We start from the raw sequence: 25,796 nt of genomic DNA on the forward strand, positions 1-25,796 counted from the left end.
AGACAATATACATTATTGGTACATTACACACAACATAGTGATAGTAGGCAACAGTGCTGACAAGTAGGAAACTAGAATTTAAGGAAGAAGAATTGGTCCAGGAAGATGGGGAGGCTTCATCTCATGGAATTTGAGCATTTGAAACAAAGACACTATTGAGCAACAGGCAATGAACGAGGGATTGTGAGCATTGGAGACTCCTAATATGGTCATTTAACAATATCCAATTCAGTGAGGAAAATAACGTATTTGCACAGGCAGAGTAAAGGGAAAAGAGGTAACAAAATCTGTATAATCACAACAAAAATAATCATAATAAACAGGATTACACAATTATGTCAAGCATGTAGAGTCTCAGATGCTTTGTTTCTACTTTAAAGTTAATTTCCACTTAATTTCCACATGTACCTTTGACTTTCATATAAAAGTTAATCTATTTTCTTGTAAAGTTTAATCTATTTCTTTTATGGTACATGTTTCTCCTCCTAGATACTCTGTTTTCACCATTTTATACTTTTCTTTCTTTCTCATCATCCTCTATTTAGGTATCCTCTTTTTCATTATATTTTCATTTATTTCAAAACCTTTTTTTTAAAGTTATACAAAAGATGGTTATTTATCACATATAAATGAGAAAACAACACAGAACCACAAATTAAAATTGCCCATGCTATTAAAATTTTGGTGTAAATTCTGCATCAGAATTTCTTTTTCATTTTATTTTTTAAAATTTCAACTTTTATTTTAGATACATGAGGTACATCTTTCCAACCTTCTAATTTTATTGACTTCCATTAAACAAATAATTCCTTTTCAAATTATTTTTTTCTTTGTACAGTATTGGTTGTTTCCTGTATAGTGTTTTCACTATTATTATATTCCAAGTAGTCTGTAAATTAAAAACATGTGCAGGTTTGTTATATGGGTATATTGTACCCTGGTAATGAACATAGTACCCAGTAGGTAGTTTTTTGTGTGTACATATATATGCATATATATTATCCTATGTAAAATTCTTTAAGTAAAATGGAATTATGCTCCCTATGGCATGCATACTGTTTTGTTGATTTATCATGAAAAATTTCTTTATTTTCATAAATTTTAAATTAAAATTTAAAATATTTTTAAAGATAAAAATACTCTGCTTCATAGCATTTTGTTGAATTAATATATAATACTCTAATCAACCAATTTTCTATGATGGATATTGATGCTGTTTTTAAACATTCGTAATTATGAACAATGTTTCAAAATCAGCTTTGAACCAATTCCCTTGCACAATTATAGAATCGTTTGATAAAAATAAACTTCTAGGAGTGGAATTCCTGTGCCAAAAGGTTTGTGCCTAACCAAGGCATTTAGTGCAGATTTTCGAGCTGGCCTCCAGGAAGGTTGAACGCACAGTTGGCCACATATGTGGCACACCAGGAAGACAGCTTCCTCATTACCACCTATCATGACCTTTCTCATGTCTCCTAATCTGAAAGCCCAATCATGATGTTTGACTGGCTGTTTTAATTTATACTTCTTGGTTCCTAGTGAAATTGAATCTTTTTGTCATATATTAATTAGTCCTTTTGCAGGTGCTGAGAGGGCTTCTAAATGAATGTTCTATTGATTTGGCCACCTTCCTTTTTTTCATAACAGGTAATAGTTTCTCTTTGTTTTGTTTTTGTTTGTTTGTTTGTTCGTTTTGTTTTAGCTTTTTAAATAAACTGAATAGAAAGAATTATATTTTGAGAATATTTAATCCTTTGTCATATGTGCTTCAAGTATTTTACTAGTTTGTCTTCTGCCTTTTAACTCTACTGTCTATTGTTTCATACAAAAGCTTTAAATTTGTATGTGGTTTAAGCTTTTCTTTTGCTATTTTCTAATTCACTAATTTTTACTTTATTAATTTCTTTCTCTCCTCAGGTTGCAGTTACTCTTTCCAACCTTCTAATTTTATTGACTTCCATTAAACAAATAATTCCTTTTCAAATTATTTTTTCTCTTTGTATAATATTGGTCATTTCCTGTATAGTGTTTTCACTATTATTATATTCCAAGTAGTCTGTAAATTAAGTACTAATTTTCATTGGATCTATTTGGGAATGTATTTTTTCACTTGTAAGTAGGTTTTTACATTTAAAATTTTCTATACCACTCTAGTTTTCTGTATTTTATCAGATATTCAACATTAATACATCCTTTATGCACACATATATCTTTTGAATCTAGTTTATTCCTTATACCACTCATATTCTTTTTTATCTTGTTTTTTGCCCAATCTGCCAAAGATATATAGAAAGCTTTTAAACCCTCCTTACTGTAATGATTCTGCATGACTTTATCATACAGCACCATAACCACATTAAGATTAATTAGCAACAACAAAATATTCCTACTTTTTAATGGAAATGCTCTGTAAAGGCTTAAATTTCAAAATCAAGCTTATCACAAGGTAATTTTTAAAATCAGCCAGGCACGATGTAATCCCAGCACTTTGGGAGGCCAAAGCAAGAGTATTGCTTGAGTCCAGGAGTCCAAGACCAGCCTGGGCAACATACCAAGACCTTGTCTCTAAAAAAATAAAATAAAATAAATAATTTAAATAAATAAAAGCTTACTTTATGATAACATGTTTCCCTTTTGTTTAACTTTTAGGCTCAGCGGGTAAATATGCAGGCTTGTTATATAGGTTAACTTCATGTCACAGGGTTTGGTGTGCAGATTATTTCATTACCCCAGTAACAAGCATAGTACCTGATAGGAAATTTTTTGATCCTCTCCCTCCTCTCACACTCCACCTTCAAGTAGGCCCCAGTGTCTGTTGCTCCCTTCTTTGTGTCCATGTGATCTTAATGTTTAGTTCTCACTTACAAGTGAGAACATGTGGTATTTGGTTACCTGTTCCTGCATTGGTTCACTTAGAATAATGGCCTCCAGCTCCATCCATGTTGCTGTGAAGGACATGATCTCATTCTTTTGTATGGCTGCATAGTATTCCATGGTGTATATGTGCCACATTTTCTTTATCCAGATATCATGTTTTCGAAACAGGTATGAATGACTTTTATTTTGGAGCAGTGTTAAATCAGTTCCATTAAAAAATGCCATGAAGCATGCAAAAAGGAAATGTCTACATATTGTGATGTGTACACTACAATATGTGAAAGCAAATATGTCAAAATAGCTATGAAGTCCTACACATTATTTCCTACTAACTAGAGAGAAGTCACTTCATTTTGGACCCAACAGAGAAAATAAAAATATATAAACAAGCCCTAATGACCCCTAAGAAATCCCTATACCAGGCATCCCCAAACTGCGGCCCCCTGAGGCAATTTATCTGGCCCCCCGCCACACTTCAGGAAGGGGGACCTCTTTCATTGGTGGTCAGTGAGAGGAGCACAGTATGTGGCGGCCCTCCAACTGACTGAGGGACAGTGAACTGGCCCCCTGTGTAAAAAGTTTGGGGATGCCTGCCTTATACTATCATCTACTATAAGCTTTCTAAGCAGCAGCAGATCCATTCTTACTTCTCTAGAGAATCTATTTAGCATGATCAATAAATTTGGGAACATAATATAGATTCCAATTTGCTTCTAGAAGTTTTCTAAACTTCTAGAAGTAGAAGGCTTCTGCTCTAGAAGTTTTTAAACTGTTCCTTTCCCCAACAGGTTACTATTAAAGTGAGGGGTTTCAAAAATGAGGCTTGAACAATGCTTTTTAAGGCTGATTTGCCAAAAAAAGAAGCACAAGTTTACTGGTGATGCAATGATTGAGAGACAAGCTTGTTTTTATATTCACATGAAACTAAAATAACACTTAGAGGCTAGTGAATTTTCATCCTTTCTTTTAACTCTGATGATGTCCTTATTGGGTTATGCATAAATTTAGTCAACCAGATTGGGGATTGGGGGCTCATTAAATCCCAGGGCATGTATTTGCTAAGCTTTTCTAAGAAAATCAGGGAAAGCACATACGTTATTCAAATAAAATAACTTAGCTGACCATACCTAAATTGCTTAAATATTCTTAGTTTTGGTCACGCATTTTAAATAATACAAAGGAAATGTACATTATAACACTGTACTCCCTGCTCCTTTCATTCACCATGATTATAACCTTTATCAGAAAGATATTTTCACATTATGAAGATGAGTTTTCAATGGCTATCTATATTCTCTCACATAGGATCAAGGACAAAGGAGCTAGAGGTCTGGTGTAAAAAGGCATAACCAATCAATATGGATTTAATATCTGTGCTCTTCAATATATGTACTTTGATGTCATTTGATTTGGCAAATTCTATCTTTGCAAATGAGTGCTAGAATCCAATGGATTACCAAAATAATCACTCCCAGTGATAACTACTTTTCCTACGAATGGAGGCCAACCTTGTCCACTGGCCTTGCTGACTGTGTTAGGACATCACTAGACAAAGTGTTTCTTAAATGCTGTAAAAACAGTTTTTCATCTGAGTTTCCTTTCATTCTTCTTTTCTTAAATATCAAAGCCCTCTAATATGTATAAAATGTTTGCTTTAAAACTAACTAGAATTTAATTAAAACAGTAATTTTAAAGTCCTGTTTTAGCATGTTTCTATTCTATTTCTCCTTTAAAATGATCCTTCTCTCTAAGCAATATAGTCACTCTTAAATTCTGTGGGGGAAAATATAAGTCCTTTAGTTTAACTATACTGAAGTTAAGTGATTATAAATTTCTCTTTTAAAAGCAACCAAAGATTCATAAGGGAAGAGGTTAAATGTGGCTTTTCCTTGTAACCTAAAACTTTTTGAAACATTGATTTCTCAATCTAGGATTCCTTTAATTTTAATTTGTGTATCTATACCAACATCATTAAGAAATTTTACAGTTTTTGGTATATTTTTATTCCTTACATGTTAAGATTTTCTCTACCTTTAACTTGCAAAATTTAATATAAAAAAAAAATTTAACTGAAGCTCCAAGTATTTAATAAAAAACAAAATTAAAAGTCAATTAAATTTCTAAAATTGTTCACCAAGAGAAGCCATAACATTCAAGGAGGAAATCAAATGACTTGTCTCTAAGACACAACATGGAGATTAATTTTTTACCTAAGGTCTCCATTCCAAAAATAAGATTCTGATTTACATTTGTACTCAAGAAACAAGTTTAAAAAACAAAATAACCTCCCTGTTTCTGTATATATTTGTTCACATTCCCAGAACTGACTCAGGGTGTCCTGGATTCTGGTCTTTCTAATGAAGACATTGACTTGGAATCTGTGGTCCAGGGAAACCCATCTTAGGAGAAGATAGAGTCTACCCTGAGCAATTTAGGAAATCACTATGCCAACAGGAAAACATTTTCAAAGGGAAAAATAAGTAATAGCCTGAAAGGAAATTTTTTTCTGAGCAGCTATAATCTCCTTACAAAAGGAAAATTTGCTTTTTAAGGAGAAATAACAACATACATATGATTGTGCAGGAGGAATGCGAATGTTTGTTGATGTTTGTTTCATCATGTATTCATAATATGAATCTAAACGCACATCTATTGTAAAAGTTAAATTTCTCTGAGTTTAGAGGATTAGCTCCCAAACTTTAAATATAGTCTAAAGATGGATGAAGTACATCAATTTGGCTGTCATTGAGAAAACAAATAACATGATTGTTCCATATACCCCAGGTTATATGTATATGTGCACATGTGTGTGCACTACACTTAATGTATGTAGAAAGATGAATCTATCCTGCTCATCTAAAGAAACATTAATTTGAGCAGACTTCAGTTTCTTTAGTTGGCTAATATCATAAATAATAAAATGCTATGCACTAGATAAACAGCCTTTGCGAGTCTGAAATGAGTCACACTTTACAGCTGGCTCACGTATATGGCAGGCAACAAGTCAGGTATGTTGTCTTGGGGACAACTCAGAACAACCATTCCAGCCTGGGAGGAAAACAGGAATCTCATATTCTCTTTTTGAAGAATCCAGATCTATACTCCGGAGACAGCACAGCTTGTATTCCAGTGTTTTCCATTTATACTGAAATTCTAAGTTACAGGAAAATAACATGCAGATGTGCAGTTTTTTATTTGAGGAGGGTGTGTATGTGTGTGTGTGTGTGTGTGTATGTGTGTGTGTGTGTGTGTGTGCCAGAGTCTATGGTCAGTATAATGATCATATTCAAGAAGTATAAGCATTGTATTTTCCATAAACTGTCACTTATTCATAACAAGCAATTAAAAATAAAGCATGGGGCAATAAATACCAGCACCTCCAAAGTACCCACTCTTTAATTCAAAATCAAAACAGTAAGTGCTTGCATCTTTGATACTCTTCAACTAACACTCACTCTCAACCAGCACCAAAGCTGTCCCACAGCACATGAGAAAGTGTTCAGATACAGATTGTGACTGAGGGAATCTGGAGATCCTGAAGGGCCTTCTGCATCATCCTCGGGACACGATTAAAGACCCATAATTTAAAATTTTTGAATTTTCTCACAGTATTTAGCGACTTGAAAATCAGTAAACTGTATTAAAGTTAATATTTGTTTTTTATTCAGAAGAACTTAATCAAACAGGACACAACAAAATGGATGGCTTCTGCTAAGGAGAAGATTTCATTTTTTTTTTTTTTGAGGGGGGTGAGTTTTACAAATGTCTTAACTCATCAGTAAATCCACTAGTGACAGAGAGAAATCCTAAATGCTTCTTGAGTGGTCTGAGAGTTAGCACCTCCCCAAAATGTCAGCAGCCGGCTCCCTGATCTTCAGCATGCACAGGCTCCCTATTTGTGCATTCACAATTAGTCCAGGGTACTTTTTAAAGTTTTGCTTTGTTTTGCTTGCAAATAAGAAATGCAGCACAAGAAATTTCAGAGACTCAGTGCAATGCAAGTGACCAGGATTAGACATACTTATTATTCAATAATTGAAATATATTTTTGGAATAAGAACTAAAAATATGGGTTTTTATATTTTTTCCAAATGTCTTTTCAAAGAGTGGTAGCATTAGTTATAAATATTAGCCATTACTTTATGGAAGAAATCTTTAATCAAGTTCAAAAGTTACCTGCTGTTTTTAAAAAGCATACTATACATGGGCTAAGTTCACCTCTTTACTCCTTCACAAATGCCTATCTTGTGCTTTTCTGGTAATACTTTAACTTTATTAAATATTATTACTTGGGTCATAAGCAGTTATATCAAGTTATAAATTTATAAAGTGACACATTTTCAATACCAACCCTCTATGTCAGCTTATTCCATAATAGCACATTCCATCAAATTAAACTGCAAAAGATTTCCCACATTTGTTTTACATTCTATATGTATGGCTTATGAACAGCAATTTTGATGAATTCCAGCTGTTTTAAATATGCCGGCCAACTCTTATGTACCAGATTCTTTTCAATTCTAATTGTGTTCAGTGAGGCCCATTTTAAGTGGGCCACCTGGTAGGATGAAGCACTAATATATCTCCACAGAAAAAAATAGCAAATCACTCAGCTAAAGATAAGGCTATCTTCTCAAACTACATTACTCTTATATTTCTAATATAAGTGGAAATAGTTCTAATCTTTTGGAAAAGTTGAATTAAAATTTAAACAAACTAGCAACCATATGAACTATTAAATTGCTCATTGATCTATTATAACAACAACATTAAAATAATTTCCATCATTCCTGTGTATTGCCTGGTTTCACAAATCTATCATACACATTTCGGACACCCCCTGCATTCTCCATACCCTCCTGCTTCCATCCAGCTGGAAGACATCAAGGGCACAGAAGCCAAGTGAAATGTTGACCCCATCCTCCTCCATCCATTTTAAGGTACCTTCAAAGCCAGAACACTGATCTAGTTCAGTTTCTTCAACAAAGCCAGCCATACTGCTATTTAAGACTCCGGTTTGGGTTTTTTGTAACTGCACATTAACATAAGAGCTTTGATTTTTAGTCAAAACTTCAGCTGCACTGAATTTCATCAGATTGCCATACCTTTCTGCAGAAGAGTCCTCATTATTAAATCTTCAAAATCAGCTCTCAGTGTGGGAGCTCTTTCCTTACACTATCAACCTCTCTTAACTAGCCACCAACCAACCCTGAAGGATACAATGTTTCCCTTCCAAAAAGTCAAAACAGAACAGCCATCATGGTAGAGCAAATGCGCATTCCCCCCAGATTTGCACACTCCATATAATTCATGCACTGTAACAGAAGACAGTCATTCCAGCATGCATAGGAACACTCTTGCCAAGACATGCAGGAGCGGAGCAGGGGCTGGGGGGACAGAAGAGCTGCAAGAGGACAAAGAACTTACTTTGTTGTTCCCCTGTGCATATAGCCGCAAGAAAAAGAAGGAGAAATATGTTAAACAGAAATTTATTTTAAAATTATGAGGGTTTTTTTTTTCTTCTACCTTCTCTGGATATAAAAAACAAAATAAAATGATGAGGCTTTTCTTGTTAGAGCAAAATCAAAACAAATAATTTAACTATTCACTGATATCTCATACATACACATACAGCATCCAGAGCTCATGGACAAGTCAGAAAATCCACGTAGGTTACATGAAATCATACATTTATAACAGCAGAAAATTATAACAGTTCCCCCCTTTCTTTCTATTTGGAATACTTGGGATATGGGAACGTGGCCAGAAGGAATTGGTTTGAATCAGTAATAACCAAACTGTTAGCATGAAAGGCAGAGCATTTCGTGTGCCGGCTTGCCCTTTCCTGACAGCTCCTCCTCCAACATGCCAAGCAGTGGAAAATTTCATCAGCCAGCGCATTTTTAAACAAACACTGCATCCTTGGTTTCAAAGAAGGTGGAAAAAAAAAAAAAAAGAAGGAAGGAGCAGAGGAAAGGAGTGGGTGGTTCTGGGGAGACAGGGTAAGCAGACCTCCATCTGGACTGTTCCTTTATTTTGTAAATTATGAGTTTTGCCTTAGGTTGGCATGGGAAGCAAGGACTGTATAGTAGGGATGCTGCCAAAACAAACACTAGTCCGCACTCAAGAAATGGGTCTGGAAGGGTTAGTCACAAAAATGTAGTCATTTCTAAAAGCGACACTCTGGGTAGAGACGCAGAACCGCCAGCAGCAGGCGGCAGGGCAAATGGCTCTCCTGTTTCAGCCCCGAGCTGCAAGAGTATGATTTATATCAAACAATTTAACTCACATATGGCCTAAAAAAATAAGACGGTGATTCATTACTCCCGGGGCAGCTCAAGTCCTCACAAGGTCAGATCCTGTGGGGGAGACGTGATGGGATAGGGGCCGGGAACAGATCTGAACTCTTCTCACAAGGGGCCCAGAAGGAATTTCTCGCTGAGACACAGGGTTGAAGAGAGCTGTGAGTAAAGTGTGTGCATCTGTGCTGACCTAGAACAGGGCGGAGTCACAGGTCAGGCTGCAGATCTGGCATTTAGTTTTAAGTTGAAGATGCGGAGGGGGAAATAATATATACAGATATTTTCTGGAGAGTGGTGAGGCAATGATCCTATGAGAGTTGTGTTTTCTGGAAAACAATGCCAATTGGTGACTCCAGGGAAATGCCTAATCCAGGGACCATCATATTTAATAAAGAAAACACAAATTTAAAGACACTGATAAAATAGTGAAGAGAAGCTTCTTGGCATTGTGACTTGCCATGATATAACCGTTAACACACTGGCTTTTCTGAGACATAAATAATGGCATAAGAATGAATGAAGGGGAAAAAAAGAGTCCTTTTTAAAAATGATGCCAACTGTTCAATAAGGCAATAAAGATCCCCACTGGGAATTTTATCGGGTGTAAAAGTCTATTTTAGAGAATAATGGGACCCTGGTTCTCCGAAAAAAAAAAATGCAATATTGCTGAAAATACCTCAAACAGATGGAGTTTATTGCATTCCTCAGCAGTGCAGCTTTTGATCTACCAAATAAGTTTCAGGAGTTCAACCAAGTATTTTTGCACATTAGCGAAATGACTGGCTTCCCCACTCAATGGCAGATGGTTCTGTTTGTGGTGGCAACAATGATGTCACAGAGTAGGAGGCCTTAATCCTTAAATACAAGAAACACACAGTGGAGGACGTGGTGTGGCTTGGCCATTTCTTGTTTCATTCAATCATTTCCCGACTATTCTGAGAGAGGCGTAACAGTCATGAATGGTGAAATGTAAATGCTTTACAATTCCCTTCACTACTCTGTGTGGCAGCAATTTCTGTTTGGATCCCTGAAAGCACTTCATTGAAGAAAAACTATGACTCTTCAGAATCAGCCATGTAGCTCTTGTAAGTTCTGCTGAAAATGCTAAGAACAAAGTTATGTGTGAGAAGGCTAAGTATTGAGCATTTTAAGTTTTGTGATGTTAGACTGCTGAAAAAAAAAAACGCATATGAGGGGTTATCGCCACTTTAATAAATATGCAGGTCTGTGGCCATTCCGCTCTTTCTCCTACAATGATGCAGAGACTTTTTCTCCTGTTATTTGACACAGAGAAAAATTCACTTTCAGAGTTTGTCCAAGAGGAATTTCTGCCGTTTCAAAAGGACTTCATTGTAAAGTGGTTTCAATCTGCAAAGCAGACCTAAACGTATCAGTTATGGCTGGGATAGTCCACAGTTCAGAAGGAATATTGAAGTTTCAGGGTGACTCACATTCTGCCATCATTTTTAATCTCTTTTTTTGAAGATTAATTCTATATATATATATATACTTGCACTTTAGATTCAGGAGTACATGTGCAGATCATGCAGGATTATTGCATAGGTACATACATGGCAATGTGGTTTGCTGCCTCCATCCCCATCACCTGTATCCGGCATTTCTCCCCATGTTATCCCTCCCCAACTCCCTACCCCGTGCTGTCCCTCCCCTAGTCCACCCAACAGACCCTAGTGTGTGATGATCCCCTCCCTGTGTCCATGTGTTCTCATTGTTCAACACCTGCCTATGAGTGAGAACATGCAGTGTCTGATTTTCTGTTCTTGTGTCAGTTTACTGAGAATGATGATTTCCAGATTCATCCAAGTTCCTACAAAGGACACGAACTCATCGTTTTTTATGGCTGCATAGGATTCCGTGGTGTATGTGTGCCACATTTTCCTTGACCAGTCTATCATCAATCGGCATCTGGGTTGGTTCCAGGTCTTTGATATTGTAAACAGTGCCTCGATGAACATACATGTGCATGTGTCTTTATAATAGAGTGACTTATAATCCTCTGTATATATGCCCAGTAATGGGATTACTGGATCAAATGGAATTTCTATTTCTAGGTCCTTCAGGAATCGCCACACTGTCTTCCACAATGGTTGAACTATTTACACTCCCAACAACAGTGTAAAAGTGTTCCTATTTCTCCACATCCTCTTCAACATCTGTTGTCTCTAGATTTTTTTTAATGATCACCATTCTAACTGGTGTGAGATGGTATCTCAATGTGGTTTTGATTTGCATTTCTCTAATGACCAGTGGTGATGAGCATTTTTTCATATGTTTGTTGGCCTCATATATGTCTTCTTTTGAAAAGTATCTGTTCATATTCTTCACCCACTTTTGAATGGGGTTGCTTGTTTTTTTCTTGTAAATCTATTTTAGTTCTTTGTAGATTCTGGATATTAGCCCCTTGTCATATGGATAGATTGCAAAATTCTTTTCCCATTCTATTGGTTGCTGGTTCAGTCTAATGATTGTTTCTTTCACTGTACAGAAGTGCTGGAGTTTAATTAGACCCCATTTATCTATTTTGGCTTTTGCTGCTAATGCTTTTGGTGTTTTAGCCATCAAGTCCTTGCCTATGCCTATGTCCTAAATGGTTTTGCCAAGGCTTTCTTCTAGGATTTTCATGGTGTTAGGTCTTATGTTTAAGTCTTTAATCCATTTGGAGTTAATTTTAGTGTGAGGTGTCAGGAAGGGGTCCAGTTTCTGCTTCCTCCCCATGGCTAGCTGGTTTTCCCAACACCATTTATTAAACAGGGAATCCTTTCCCCATTGCTTGTTTTTATCAGATCTGTCAAAAATCAGATGGTTGTAGATGTGTGGCATTGCCTCCAAGGCCTCTGTTCTGTTCCATTGATCTGTATCTCTTTTTTGGTACCAGTACCATGCTGTTTTGATTACTGTAGGCTTGTAGTATAGCTTGAAGTCAGGTAGCATGATGCTTCCCGCTTTGTTCTTTTTGCTTAGGATTGTCTTGGCTATGCAGGCTCTCTTTTGGCTCCATATGCAGTTTAAGGTGGTTTTTTCCAGTTCTGTGAAGAGGGTCATTGGTAGCTTGATGGCATAGTGTTGAATCTATAAATTACTTTTGGCAGTACAGCCATTTTGATTCTGATTCTTCCTGACCATGAGCATGGAATGTTTCTCCATCTGTTTGTGTCCTCTCCTATTTTGTTGAGCAGTGGTTTGTAGTTCTCCTTGAAGAGGTCCTTTACATCCTTTGTTAGTCGTATTCTTAGGTATTTTATTCTCTTTGTAGCAATTGTGAATGGGAGTTCACTTATGATTTGACTCTCTGTTAGTCTGTGATTGGTGTACAGGAATGCTTGTGATTTCTGCACATTGATTTTGTATCCTGAGATTTTGCTAAAGTTGCTGAAGGAGATTTTGGGCTGAGATGATGGGTTCTTCTAAATATATAATCATGTTGTCTGCAAGTAGAGACAACTTGACTCCCTCTTTTCCTATTGAATACCCTTTATTTCTTTTTCTTGCCTGATTGCTCTGGCTAGAACTTCTAATACTATATTGCCTAGAAGTGGTGAAAGAGGTCATCCACGTCTAGTGCCAGATTTCAAAGGGAATGCTTCCAGTTTTTGCCCATTCAGTATGATATTGGCTATGGGTTTGTTATAAATACCTTTTATTATTTTGAGATACATTCCATCAATACCCATTTTACTGAGAGTTTTTAGCATACAGGGCTGATGAATTTTGTCAAAGGTCTTCTCTGCATCTATTGATATAATCATGTGGTTTTTGTCTTTGGTTCTGTTTATGTGGTGGATTACATTTATAGACCTGCGTATGTTGAACCAGCCTTGCATATCTGGGATGAAGCCTACTTGATAGTGATTGATAAGCTTTTTGATGTGCTATTGCAATCAGTTTGCCAGTATTTCATTGAAGATTTTTGTATCTATGTTCATCATGGATATTGGCCTGAAGTTTTCTTTTTTTGTTGAGTCTCTGCCAGGTTTTGTTATCAGGATGATGTTGGTCTCATAAAATGATTTGGGAAGGATTCCCTCTTTTTGGATTGTTTGGAAGAGTTGGAAGACTTTCAGAAGGAGTGGTACCAGCTCTTCTTTGTATGTCTGGTAGAATTCGGCTGTGAACCCCTCTGGGACCTGGGCTTTTTTGGTTGGTAGGCTATTAACAACTGCCTCCACTTCAACCCTTGTTATTGGTCTATTCAAGGTTTCAACGCCTTCCTGGTTTAGGCTTGGGCGTGTGCAAGTGTGCAGGAATTTATCCATTTCTTTCAGGTTTACTGGTTTATGTGCATAGAGTTGTCTGTAGTAATCTCTGATGGTAGTTTTATTTCTGTGGAATCAGTGGTGATATCCCCTCTATTGCTTTTTATTGCATCTATTTGATTCTTCTCTCTCTTCTTTTTTACTAATCTAGCTAGTGGTCTGTCTATTTTGTTGATCTTTTCAAAAAACCAGCTCCTGAACTTACTGATTTTTGAAGGTTTTTTTGTGTCTCTATCTCCTTCACTTCTTCTCTGATCTTAGTTATTTCTTGTCTTCTGCTAGCTTTTGAGGTTTTTTTTTTTTTTTTTTTAATCTTGCTCCTCTAGCTCTTTCGATTTTGATGATAGGTTGTTAATTTTAGATCTTCCCTTGTTTCTCATGTGGGCATTTATTGCTATAAATTTCCCTCTAGACACTGCTTTAAATGTGTCCCAGAGATTCTGGTATGTTGTGTCTTCATTCTCATTGGTTTTGAAAACATCTTTATTTCTGCCTTCATTTAATTGTTTATCCAGTCAACATTCAAGAGCCTGTTTTTGAGTTTCCATGAAATTGTGTGCTGCTGAGTGTTTCTGAATTCTGAATTCTAATTTGATTGCACTGTCGTCTGAGAGACTGTTTGCTATGATTTCCGTTCTTTTGCATTTGCTGAGGATTTATTTACTTTCAATTATGTGGTCAATTTAGAGTAACTGTGACGTGATGCTGAGAAGAATGTATGTTCTGTGGATTTGGTGTTGAGAGTCCTGTACATGTCTGTTAGGTTTGCTTGATCCAGATCTGAGTTCAAGTCCAGGATATCCTTGTTAATTTTCTGTCTCGTTGATCTGTCTAATATTGACAGTGGAGTGTTAAAGTCTCCCACTATTATTGTGTGGGAGTCTAAGTCTCTTTGTAAGTTGTTAAGAACTGGCTTTATGTATCTGTGTGCTCCTGTATGGGGTGCATATATATTTAGGATCGTTAGCTCTTCTTGTTGCATTGATCCTTTTGCCATTATGTAATGCCCTTCTTTTCCTCTTTTGATCTTTTGGTTTAAAGTCTATTTTATCAGAGACTTGTGTATGCTTCGTGAAGTTCTTGTGTTATGTTTTTCAGCTCCATCAGGTCATTTATATTCTTCTCTAAGCTGTTTTTCTTGTTAGCATTTCATCAAATCTTTTTCAAGGTTCTTACTTTCTTTGCACTGGGTTAGTCCATATTCTTTTAGCTCAGAGAAGTTTGTTATTACCCACCTTCTGAAGCCTGTTTCTGTCAATTCATCAGACTTGTTCTCCATTCAGCTTTGTTCCCTTCCTGGTGAGGAGTTGTGTTCCCTTGCTGGTGAGGAGTTGTAAGTCCTTGGAGGAGGAGAGGTGTTTTAGCTTTTGCTGTTTTCATCCTTTTTGTGTTGGTTTCTTCCCATCTTTGTAGATTTATCTACCTGTGGTCTTTGTAGTTGGTTACTTTCGGATGGGGTCTCTGAGTGAATGTCCTTTTTGTTGATGTTGAAGTTATTTCTTTCTGTTTCTTACTTTTCCTTCTAACAGACTCCTCTGCTATAGGACTGCTAGAGGTCCACTCCAGACCCTGCTTGCCTGGGGATCACCTGCGGCAGCTGTAGAACAGTAAGGGTTGCTGCCAGTTTCTTCTTCTGTTATCTTCATCCCAGAAGGATGCTGCCAGATGTCAGCCTGAGCTCTCCTTTATGAGGTGTCTCTTTGGATATACAGAGCTCAGGGAGCTGCTTGAGGAAACAGTCTGTCCCTTATGGGAGCTCTAGTGCTAAGCTAACAGCTCCATTGTTCTGTTTAGAGCTACTGGGCAGGTACTTTTAAGTCTGCTGCAGTAGAACTCATGACCGCCTTTTTTCCCAGGTGCTCTGTCCTGGGAAGGTGGGGCTTTATTTATAAGTTCCTGACGTGCTGCTGCCTTTTTTCAGAGATGCCCTACCCAGCAAGGAGTAGCCTAGTCACAGTCTTCCAGCAGAGGTGTTGCTGAGCTGCCGTGGGCTGTACCCAGCTGCTGTGGAAACTTCCTTGTGGTTTTGTTTACAGAGGCATAGTTAGAACTGCCTCAGTAATAATGGTCTGCTTCGGTAATGGCAGACTACCTCTATAATGGCAGACTGCCTCAGTAATGGCGGACTGCCTCAGTAATGGCAGACTGCCTCAGTAATGGCAGACTGCCTTGGTAATGGTGGATTGCCTCGGTAATGAAGGATGCCCTTCCCCCAACAGAGCTGGACTGTACTGGGTCTTACTCTGCTTGCTGCGAAACTCTCAATCCAGAGCATTTCAGATTGCTGGTCTTTGTAGGGATGGGAACCACCAAGTCAAATCACCTGGCTCCCTGTTTCAGCCCCCTTTTTTCAGTTGAATGAGCGGCTCTGTCTCCCAGGTGTTCCAGGTACCAGTTGAAACGGCTGCCCAGATTTGTGTGAATTTTTTTGCAGAGACCTGCTGTGCTGGCTGAAACAGCTGTGCTGGAAACTCATGGCGCTTTTCAGCCTGGGAATCTCCTGCTCTGTGGACAGTAAAAACGTGTTTGGAAATGCAGTGATCACTCATGTTCTGCATTGTTCTCACTGGGAACTGTACTCCAGAGCTGTTCCTATTCAGCCATCTTGCTTGAGACTCATTTTTAATCTCTTAAGAAAAATCAATGATAGGGGAAGACCACTTATATGTATAGCTAATAAAACCTCTTTAAAAGCTCTGAAGTGTCAGACTTGGTAAATATGCAAAACTGGATTTGCACCAAATTTGTTTCCAGGACATTGTTTCAGACTTCCTACCAGTAGGCAGGTGTCTGAGAGTAGACTTTTGAATTCTCAGCTCCTGACAGCCTCTCTGCTCACTCCTGACTGACTGATGGAGGCTGGTCTGTCCCCCTAGGGTAGTACATCAGATCTCCCTTTAAACAGCTCGGTTTGCTCAGCCAACAGACAGGAAATTCTTCACACACCCAAATCCCATCAATAGTTTCCTAAGGGAAGGGAAGCAATACTTAATTGGGAATTACAGCTTCATGGACATAATTTTGAATCATAAACATATCATTGTTCTACTCCCACTTATGGGTGAGAACATGCAGTGTTTAGTTTTCTGTTCCTGTGTTAGCTTGCTGAGAATGATAGTTTCCAGCTTCATTCATGTCCCTGCAAAAAACATGAACTCAAACTTCTTTATGGCTGCATAGTATTCCATGGTATATATGTGCCATATTTTCTTTATCCAGTCTATCATTGATGGGCATTTGGGTTGGTTCCACATCTTTGCTATTGTAAATAGTGCTGCAATAAACATGTGTGCATGTATCTTTATAGTAGAATGATTTATAATCCTCTGGGTATATACCCAGTAATGGGATTTCTGGGTCAAATGGTATTTCTGGTTCTAGATTCCTGAGGAATTACCATACTGTCTTCCACAGTGGTTGACACTCCCACCAATAATGTTCACAGGGAGGGAAACATCACACACTGGGGCCTGTCCAGGTTGTGGGGTAGGGGAGGGATAGCAGGGAGTGGGAGGCTAGGGGAGGGATAGCATTAGGAGAAATACCTAATGTAGATGACGAATTGATGGGTGCAGCAAACCACCATGGCACGTGTATACCTGTGTAACAAACCTGTAAGTTCTGCCCATGTATCCCAGAACTTAAAGTATAATAAAAAATATAAACAATAAATACATAAAGGCTAGGAGACATTGAACACATTCACCCAGTTGAAGCCACTGAACTAGTTGTGATACAGAAGAACTTTCATTTAATCCTATAAAATCACTCTGAGGAAGGCATTATTTTGAGTTTACAGAAGAATCAACAATTGGAAAGTTAGGTTGCCTGAGCCACATGGCTAGTAAAAGGCAGGCTCAGGATTCAAATGTGAGTGGATTTGACTTAAATCTTCCTCATTCCATGGCACACACTATATTTCAAGGAACTAAAATTTGGAATTCCTTCATGTTTTATATAATTTAAATATTGTAAGTCAACAAAACTGTGCCAGAAAAGTCAGTTGTTATATCATGTTCTTTAAATATTTAATCAAATTCACATTTATTTATAATCATACATGTAGGAAAAATTTATGTACATGTGTCAATAAAATAATCTTTTAAAAGTTGTCTAATTGTAGCCTCATACTACTAATACACACACACACACACACACACACACACACAAACGCAATGCAGATTGATTATATTTCAGCCACATCAGTGAAAATAACTGTTAATTACATTAGAGATATCTTTACTTTGAAACTGGATAGAGTCCTACATATTTTCTTATATTTTTCTTAATGATATCAAATTTTACAATGGTTCTAATTTCAATTTAGTGACCACAGAAAACAGAAATGGAAGAAATAAAATTCTACTAAATCCAAATTCAGATTTAAATATAGTTTTAAAATATTGTGGCTGTTCAGAAATATCAAGTTACTGGAAGAATGCTAAATCTGTGGCTCAGAGGAAGTTATGTTTAAATTCACAGAGTAAGTCAGTAGCCTGAATCCAGGACTCCTTATTTCCATTTTAGGGTCATATATGCCACTGCTCAGACCAAAAGTCTACAATTTGCTTTGGATCTAGAAAAGTGAAAGAGCATAAAATTAATTAGAAAATCCATGGAAAAACAGTAGGGCTGTTGTATTTTATACAGATATCCACTGTAGTTTTATCACATTGTATTTATTTCCACCTTTCTCTTTCACTAGGCTTGGAATTCCTATTAAGTAGGAATTTCATCTTTTTAATCTTTGAATCTCTAGAGCCCACTTTAATAGTGATGGATGGATGAAAGGAGAGAAAGAAGGGAGGAAAGGGGATGGACAGAAGGAAAGAAAGAACATTTTAGAAAACCCCAAGATAAATAAAAGGCAAAAGAAAGAGGGGAGTAGAACATTTTGACACGAGTGACAGAAAACCATTCCATCACTTGGATGTGATGGAGAAAAACATATAGTGAGAATATAATTTTAAAAAGCATGCCTATATAACCTCACTAGAAAATAAAATCTGTCCAAAACAGCATTTCATTCCAATTTGGGTTATGGCTATTTATCTAATGATGTCAAACTTACACATTTTTAAAAAAATGATCTATATGGAAATTTCTTTCCAGTCAAAATAGAGGTCTCTTGTGCAGAAAGCAGAACTTTGTAAGTTTAGACTCATATCCATGCATGACACATAAAAGTTTCATTATTAGGGTAGCAATTGACTGATGTGTAGACTTAACGGTTTATTGATATGAAAGCAAAATCACACTACTTAGACATTCTAAAAATTTATGTAGATGGAGGCATCTGTTATTAGGTTATTTTGTGTTCACTAAGTCTTTCTAAATTAGAAATTACTAACTAAAAATAATTTCCTTCCCCCAAATATAAGTGAGTGTTCACAAAATAGAAACTTTAGATAAGCATTCTAGTTAATTTCATCAATTAGCTGCCATTTAAATATCTGAAAGTTAAGCAATTATGTAATGTGACCTGTAGGACTACATGGTGCATAAGAAATACAAATATTGTTTATGATAAAAGCTGAGAAAAGGCAATATCATCACATACTGCTCAATTTAATTTCCTGTGTTGCCTTTGCTATCTAGTAAAAATTCTTTGGCTTGATCTTCTAAGCAATTAACCAAATATGTGTTCATAAACAAATAAAAATGATATAAAAGAATCAAACCAGATTGTGTAGTATGTCTCTAGATTTGCTTAAAATTGAGTATTCGAATTAAAAATAGAAAATATTTCTTTGTCTTTTTGATGTAGAGCTATGGTAACATAAAAATCCAGCCAGTTTACTGGGAGATGAATAACTTTGATTTTTCTAGGACAGTTATTACCTCATAAGAGATTCATTATAAATTTTTGTTTTGGGAACAGGGTATCACTCTATCACCCAGGCTGGAGTGTTGTGGAATAAACACTGTAGCCTGGACCTCCTGGGCTCGAGCGATCCTCCTAGCTTCCCTCGTAGCTGGGACCACAGGTGTGTGCCGCTGTGCCTGGCTAAGCATCATTTTTGTTTAAATAGCAAACTTGTCTAATGCATTTAAAATAGGTTTAATATACAAAATCATGACTTAACAAAACACTTTCACAAACAATATAGTTGCATGGTAAGGAAGACACACATACACATACACACACATTGATATATAACCAAATGTACAAGCATATTTGGAAGATAAACAATAACAAAGTATTGATAATCTCACTGGGCTATATAATAATATTCACAGTATTTCAACCTTCCCTTAGCTGTTAAAGAAAGAAGTTTGGATGAAAATGATCATAAGAATCATAATAATTATTATAAATGAAAATATAGTGCCTACTTGTACCTGCCCTTTTTGATGCTTTCCCTGAATTATCTCATTTAATCCTATCAACTGCCCTATAAAAGACCACTGTTATCTTCATCTCAGAAATCAGAATCTTGAAATGTGGAAAGGCTAGGTAACCTGCCCAAGACCTTGCAGCTTGGAAGTAAGCACCTGGAATATAAATATAGGTGGTGTGACACCACAGCCCATGCTTGAACCCACATGCTCTACTATCTCTCATCATTCCAGCCATAATGAGCTTTTAGAAACAAAAATCTTATCATGTCACTAAGTGACTTGAAACCTAGTAGTGGCTTCCATCTCATTCAAAATAAAATTCAAAAGACTAGCTCTTTCCTTCAAGGCCTATGTCACCTGGCCCCTGACCCCTTTCTTTGTTAACCAGCTACCACTTTTTTCTTCCCTCACAATGTTCCAGACACACTGTCTTGCTGCTCATCTAAGATACTGAGTTTGGTTTTGCACTTGTGAGGCACCTACTCAAATATTAACTCTTCATAGAGGCCTTCCCTCATCACCTTGACTAAAATAAAGCTCGCATGCCCCTTACTCTCACTGTCTGTCTCTTTAGCTTACATAACATTTTATAAACTTACCACTGTCTTAAATAATAGTGCACAATGATCATTACTCACCCCCTTGTTTAATGTCTGCTCCAGGGAGGCCGGACCTTATTGCTTATTGTTCACCTCTGTATCACCAGGGCCTAGAATGGCACCTGGCAAAAAGCATATGCTCCAAAGGTTTGTGTGGGATGAATTAATAAAAAATTCAGTATATGTGCATTTTTAATATAGAACATTTGTGAAAGTAAACACACTACCATCAAATGATAGGAAAGAGTAATAGTAGGAGAGTAAAAAACAAAGGTAAAAGTGGTACTCTGATTTTTAATGACTTCTCACATGTAGTCTTTAGAGTGGTGCATATCAATGTAAATATCTATGCATACAACAGAAGAATAACCTGACAACAATTATGAAAATTATATATGAATGCTTCTGTACTCCTGGCTATTGACAGGATGGCATCTAGCTTAACTTCTATTTGGAGGGCACAAAGCATGTTGTGAGAGTTCATTGTTGTCGGTGCCAAACAGGTATAGGAAGGGAAGGATAGCATGGAATGGCATAAAGAGGTCTACATGCGAGTTAGAATCACAGCAAAGAGTACAACGTTTTGGTACAAGTCCTCAATCCTGTACTCTTGGAACTCCGTTAATTTTTTTTTTTTTTTTTTTTTTTTTGAGACAGTCTTACTCTGTCACCAGGCGCCAGGCTGGAGTGCATTGGCACAATTTTGGCTCGCTGCAACCTCCACCTCCTGGGTTCAAGCAATTCTTCCACCTCAGCCTCCCAAGTAGCTGGGACTATAGGCGCACGCCAACACACCCAGCTAATTTTTTTTTTTATTTTTAGTAGAGATGGGGTTTCACCATGTTGGCCAGGATGGTCTCGATCTCTTGACCTCGTGATCTGTCCACCTCGGCCTCCCAAAGTGCTGGGATTACAGGCTTGAGCCACCGCGCCCAGCCGGAACTCCGTTAAGTTTTAATATAACTCCAGAAATGTGGTCAGGCCTGATATCCCCCTAGAAATGCCTTAACTATCCTATGTTCACCCATATCTCAGGCTTTCTCTTGAAAAGACTCTCTCCCTATTTTAAAGCCAAAAAGGACCCAGCTCGTGCATGATTATTCCTATAAATTGATTGAGAGCCAAGTAGATACCTCAGGAGTTAAGCTGAACTAAATTCCCAAGGCTTGGTCTTAGTACTTTATTTCTGGGGAGAAATCTGGACAATCTAGAGATTCACGGGGAAGCAGCAAGTGGAGAGGTCCACTCAGTGGCAGAGTCTGTTTAATGGTGGGTGTACACATGTTGGGTGAGACTTCCGTTTAAATTTAGACTAGTCTGTGTAATTACATTTTCCAAAGAACACAAAGAAAAGGTCTGTTTACTAACTTGAATAAGAGATGTGTCTTAAGGACACGTGAAGCATATTAATAAAGATAAGTGGGAATAGCAATATATTTATTTTGGTTCTTTTGCACTCATGATGACATTAAACAGAGTTTGCACACAGATATAATTATGGATACAGGGAATATAGACATAATGAAAGGGCATAGATTTTTATTAAAATGAGTATATTTTAAGCAATTCAAAATATTGGTGTTGTGATTGATGATATACTGATAGTATTAATACTATCATAAGTATAAAATAACATATAGAGAAAAACAAAATTTTAAAGTAAAATAAAAACTTTGTCTTGGTCTGAGATTGCATATATTATGTTTTATGGTTGAGTAGGACATTTTATTTAGCAAATATACTGAAAAACTTCAAATAGAAATCTAATGGAGAATAAACATTGTTTAAAAAAATATAAAAAGAATAAATGAAGTACCAGTTTAAAGTGTGTCAAATTAATTAAGTCAGTAAGAAAATTAGTTTATCCAGCATGTAGTATGATTAATATTTTTAAAAACATAGCTAATAATTACTTTTAAAATAAAAGATATATTCGACTTACAGCAGATTTGTCAGGATAGACTCCAGCTCTTAGTAGAGATGCTTTCCAGCTGTCGACATCCTCCTGGGAATCACATGCCAGCTCAAGGAAGCGATAGTCTTTGTATACATTCCTGGAGTTAAAAAAAAATTACGCTTTTAGTTTGAATCCAATTCAAAATAATTTTATGTTGCTGTAGACGATGATGATATAAGTGACAATCCAAATGGATAGTTTCGGACAGTCACCAGAGGAAAACAAAAACAAATCATACTTTAAAATAATTAGTGAATTGCTAGATGTATTTATAATTTTTTGAAAAAAATCACAGTAAAAAGTTCAGAGTTATCTGTACTGTTACAAAATTAAAAAAGTGAATACAAATGTATTCAATATTTTATACTGGGTGTGAACTGATTGTAACTTGTGCTATGGGGAAGGAATTGCTCTTGCTCAGCAATGAGATCAATTCTCTGAAGCAATTTTACAAGTTTAAATGACTAAATAGTTCATAAAACTTTAAGATGCATGGCAATAATCTTACAAACCTAAAAGACAATGCCAGATGCAAAACAGAAATGCTCATTAAATTGTGAAAAGGAAAGACTGATAACCAGTGTTTAGTAGGGTAAGATGCCAGTGAAGTGCATATTTATAACTGGGACAGTATTTTATATTTCTTTTCCTGATAATACATAAAATGCAATACATGCCCATTTAAAAATATTTGGAAAGTAGAGAAACAAATTAAAATCATAACAATCATCCAGGCTCCACAGCTTAGAGACCTTATTTTCTTATACCCTTTAATTGTACCTACTTTTCAGAGAGTTGAGGTTCTATTTCTCTCCCTCCCACCCTCCCTTCCTCTCTAGTTTTCTGCTATCTTGTGTCTTGCTTTTTCACTACTGTTATATCATCATCATTTACTTATACAATTAAATTTTTATAAACATCAGATTATAGTAGCATAATATTCATTCATATAAATGTAGGACGATTTAACCTCCTAATATTAGATAATCAAATCATTTTCCTTTTGTTTTGCTATCATAAATAATAAATATTTTCATCCATGAGCATTTGTCATATTTACTACTATTATTTTCTGAAGATGGATGCATATAGAGTTACAGGATCTAAAGATTTTTTGTTTTTGTTTTTGTTCTTAGAGACAGGATCTCTCTCTGTTGCCTGAGCTGGAGTGCAGTGGCACAATCATAGCTCACTGCAGCCTCAAACTCCTGGGCTCAAGCGATCCTTCTGCCTCAGCCTCCTGTGTAGTTGGGACTACAGGCATGTGCTACCATACCCAGCTATTTTTTTTTATTTTTTGTAGAGACAAGGTCTCACTGTTGTCCAAGCTGGTCACAAACTCCTGGGCTCAAGCTACCCTCCTGCCTAGACCTCCCAAAGTGCTGGAATTACAGGAGTGACCTACCGTTCCCAGCCCAAAGTTATGATCAATCTTAAAACAATACACATTCCCAATGACCTTTTCAGAAAAGATAGTCCAATTTAGATGCACTAGCAGTATACAAGGTTAACAAGCTTTCTTCTCCCTTATTCTCTCCCAAGGTGTGCTCATTTATGCCCAAGAGCCTCCATCTCCACCTAAACTCAGAAGGCCCATGGGTTTGTATCTCCTGTCTAGATCCTCCCCTGAGTCATACTGCCTATTGATTCTGCTCTTGAGTATTGCCAAGGAACCTTGACATGTGTCTTTTTGGCAGAATAATTTATTTTCCTTTGGGTATGCATACTCAATAATGGGACTGCTGGGCCAAATGGTAGTTCTATTTTTAGTTCTTTGAGAAATCTACAAACTGCTTTCCACAGTGGCTAAACTAATTCACATTCCTACTAATAGCATAAAGATGTTCACAATTCTCCTTAGCCTTGCCAACATATGTTATTTTTTGGGTTTTTAGTAGTAGCCATTCTGACTGGTATAAGATGGTACCTCATCATGGTTTTGATTTGCATTTCTCTAATGATTGGTAATGTTGAGCATTTTTTCATGGTTTTTGGCTGCTTGTATGTCTTCTTTTGAAAAATGTCTGTTCATGTTTTTTGCCTACTTTTTAATGGGGTTATTTGTTTTTTACTTACTGAATTATTTAAGTTCCTTATAAAATTCTGGATATTAGACCTTGGTTAAATGCTTAGTTTATATTTTCTCCTATTCTGTTTTTTTTTTTAAATGATGAAAAACTTTATTCTGCATCAAGGTATCTGGAAGGTGAAGCTGCATTTGGGACACATTATACATGAGGAATGATCCATATACGGTGAGTACAAAACTCAATTATATAATTATTTCTTAGCTAGTACCAGATACTCCAAATTACAAATGCTTAAAAGTAAAATATGATTTGCCATACTAAAAGGCTAGAAGTGAAATATGACAGAATTTAAACCAGCAGATATAAATGCAGCACCTATGTGTATATTTTTAAAAAATCAAATATTGGGGGGAAAAAATCAAATACTGAGAAAAGCTCTGGCCTTAAACACATCTTACCTGAAATCCAACCAGAAAGCCAGTATGTTCGTTGCAGCATTCTTCACAATAGCAAAGACATGGAATCAACCTACGTGTCTGTTAATGGTGGACTGGATAAAGAAAATATGGTACATATACACCATGGAATACTATGCAGCCACAAAAGGAACAAAATTGTGTCCTTTGCAACAACATGGATGGAGTTAGAGGCCATTATCCTAATAATATTAATGCAGAAATAGAAAACCAAATACTCCATGTTCTCATTTATAAGTGGGAGCTAAACACTGGGCACATACAGGCATAAAGTTGGGAAAATAGACACTGGGGATTACTAGATAGGGAAGGAAAAAGGGAGGAAGGATTGAAAAACTACCTACTGGGTACTATGCTCACTACATGGGTAATGGGATCATTTGTACCCCAAACCTCAGTGTCACACAATATACCCATGTAACAAACCTGCACATATAAAATAAAGGAAGTTGATATTAATAAATAAATTTGTTATCTGCACTGAATCCTCATGATCTTCTGAAGTAAGATACTCCAATGGCTACCTGCTATTAGGAAAAAGGCCACACTCCTCATCTTGGCCCACAAAGCCCCCAGAATCTGGTCAGTCATTACATTCCTCTCCAGTTTCTTTGAACACTTTGCTCTTTCTGCCCCAGCCACCTTGGCCTTCTTTAGTTCCTCCAGCCTGTCAGATGTGCCACGCTTACTCCAATGCTTTTGAATATGCTGCTTTCTGCCTGTGGCTCTCTTTCCATCTCTCTTTGCACAGTTAATTCCTACTCTTTCTTTGGACTTCAACTCAGTCATCACTTCGTCAGGCATCACTTTCCTGACAGCGCTATGAGGCCAGCTCCTCTGTCTACATTTTTCCCCTTTCTATTATATTTACCTTACCTTTGGGGCACTCATTACAGTTGTGATTTCAGAATGATGTGTTTTTCTTTTAATCCTTCTTTC

At 36.7% G+C, this 25,796-nt stretch overlaps 1 protein-coding gene and 1 long non-coding RNA gene across 7 annotated transcripts in view; one reads left to right on the top strand and one right to left on the bottom strand.

Moving 5' to 3' along the window:
- DNM3 (dynamin 3) overlaps window positions 1-25,796 on the bottom strand; it is a 535,391-nt gene that overhangs the window by 81,201 nt on the left and 428,394 nt on the right. For 3 of the 6 annotated variants that reach the window (XM_003925368.3, XM_074390189.1, XM_074390190.1), the window contains 2 exons: window positions 22,337-22,448; window positions 8,305-8,316 (listed from right to left, as the gene is read on the bottom strand). In XM_003925368.3, the coding sequence (XP_003925417.1) occupies window positions 8,305-8,316; window positions 22,337-22,448 (124 nt within the window). The remainder of the gene's footprint in view (window positions 1-8,304; window positions 8,317-22,336; window positions 22,449-25,796) is intronic. The other 3 variants (XM_003925367.3, XM_010336127.3, XM_074390191.1) reach the window with 1 other exon arrangement.
- Window positions 1,181-24,609, top strand: LOC141582309 (uncharacterized). The gene is made up of 3 exons (XR_012515163.1): window positions 1,181-1,647; window positions 23,894-23,950; window positions 24,547-24,609. It is a non-coding gene; the product is annotated as an uncharacterized LOC141582309 (long non-coding RNA).

Source organism: Saimiri boliviensis, chromosome 19 (genome assembly GCF_048565385.1).
Source record: "Saimiri boliviensis isolate mSaiBol1 chromosome 19, mSaiBol1.pri, whole genome shotgun sequence".
In the NCBI taxonomy this organism is placed as follows: Eukaryota; Metazoa; Chordata; class Mammalia; order Primates; family Cebidae; genus Saimiri; species Saimiri boliviensis.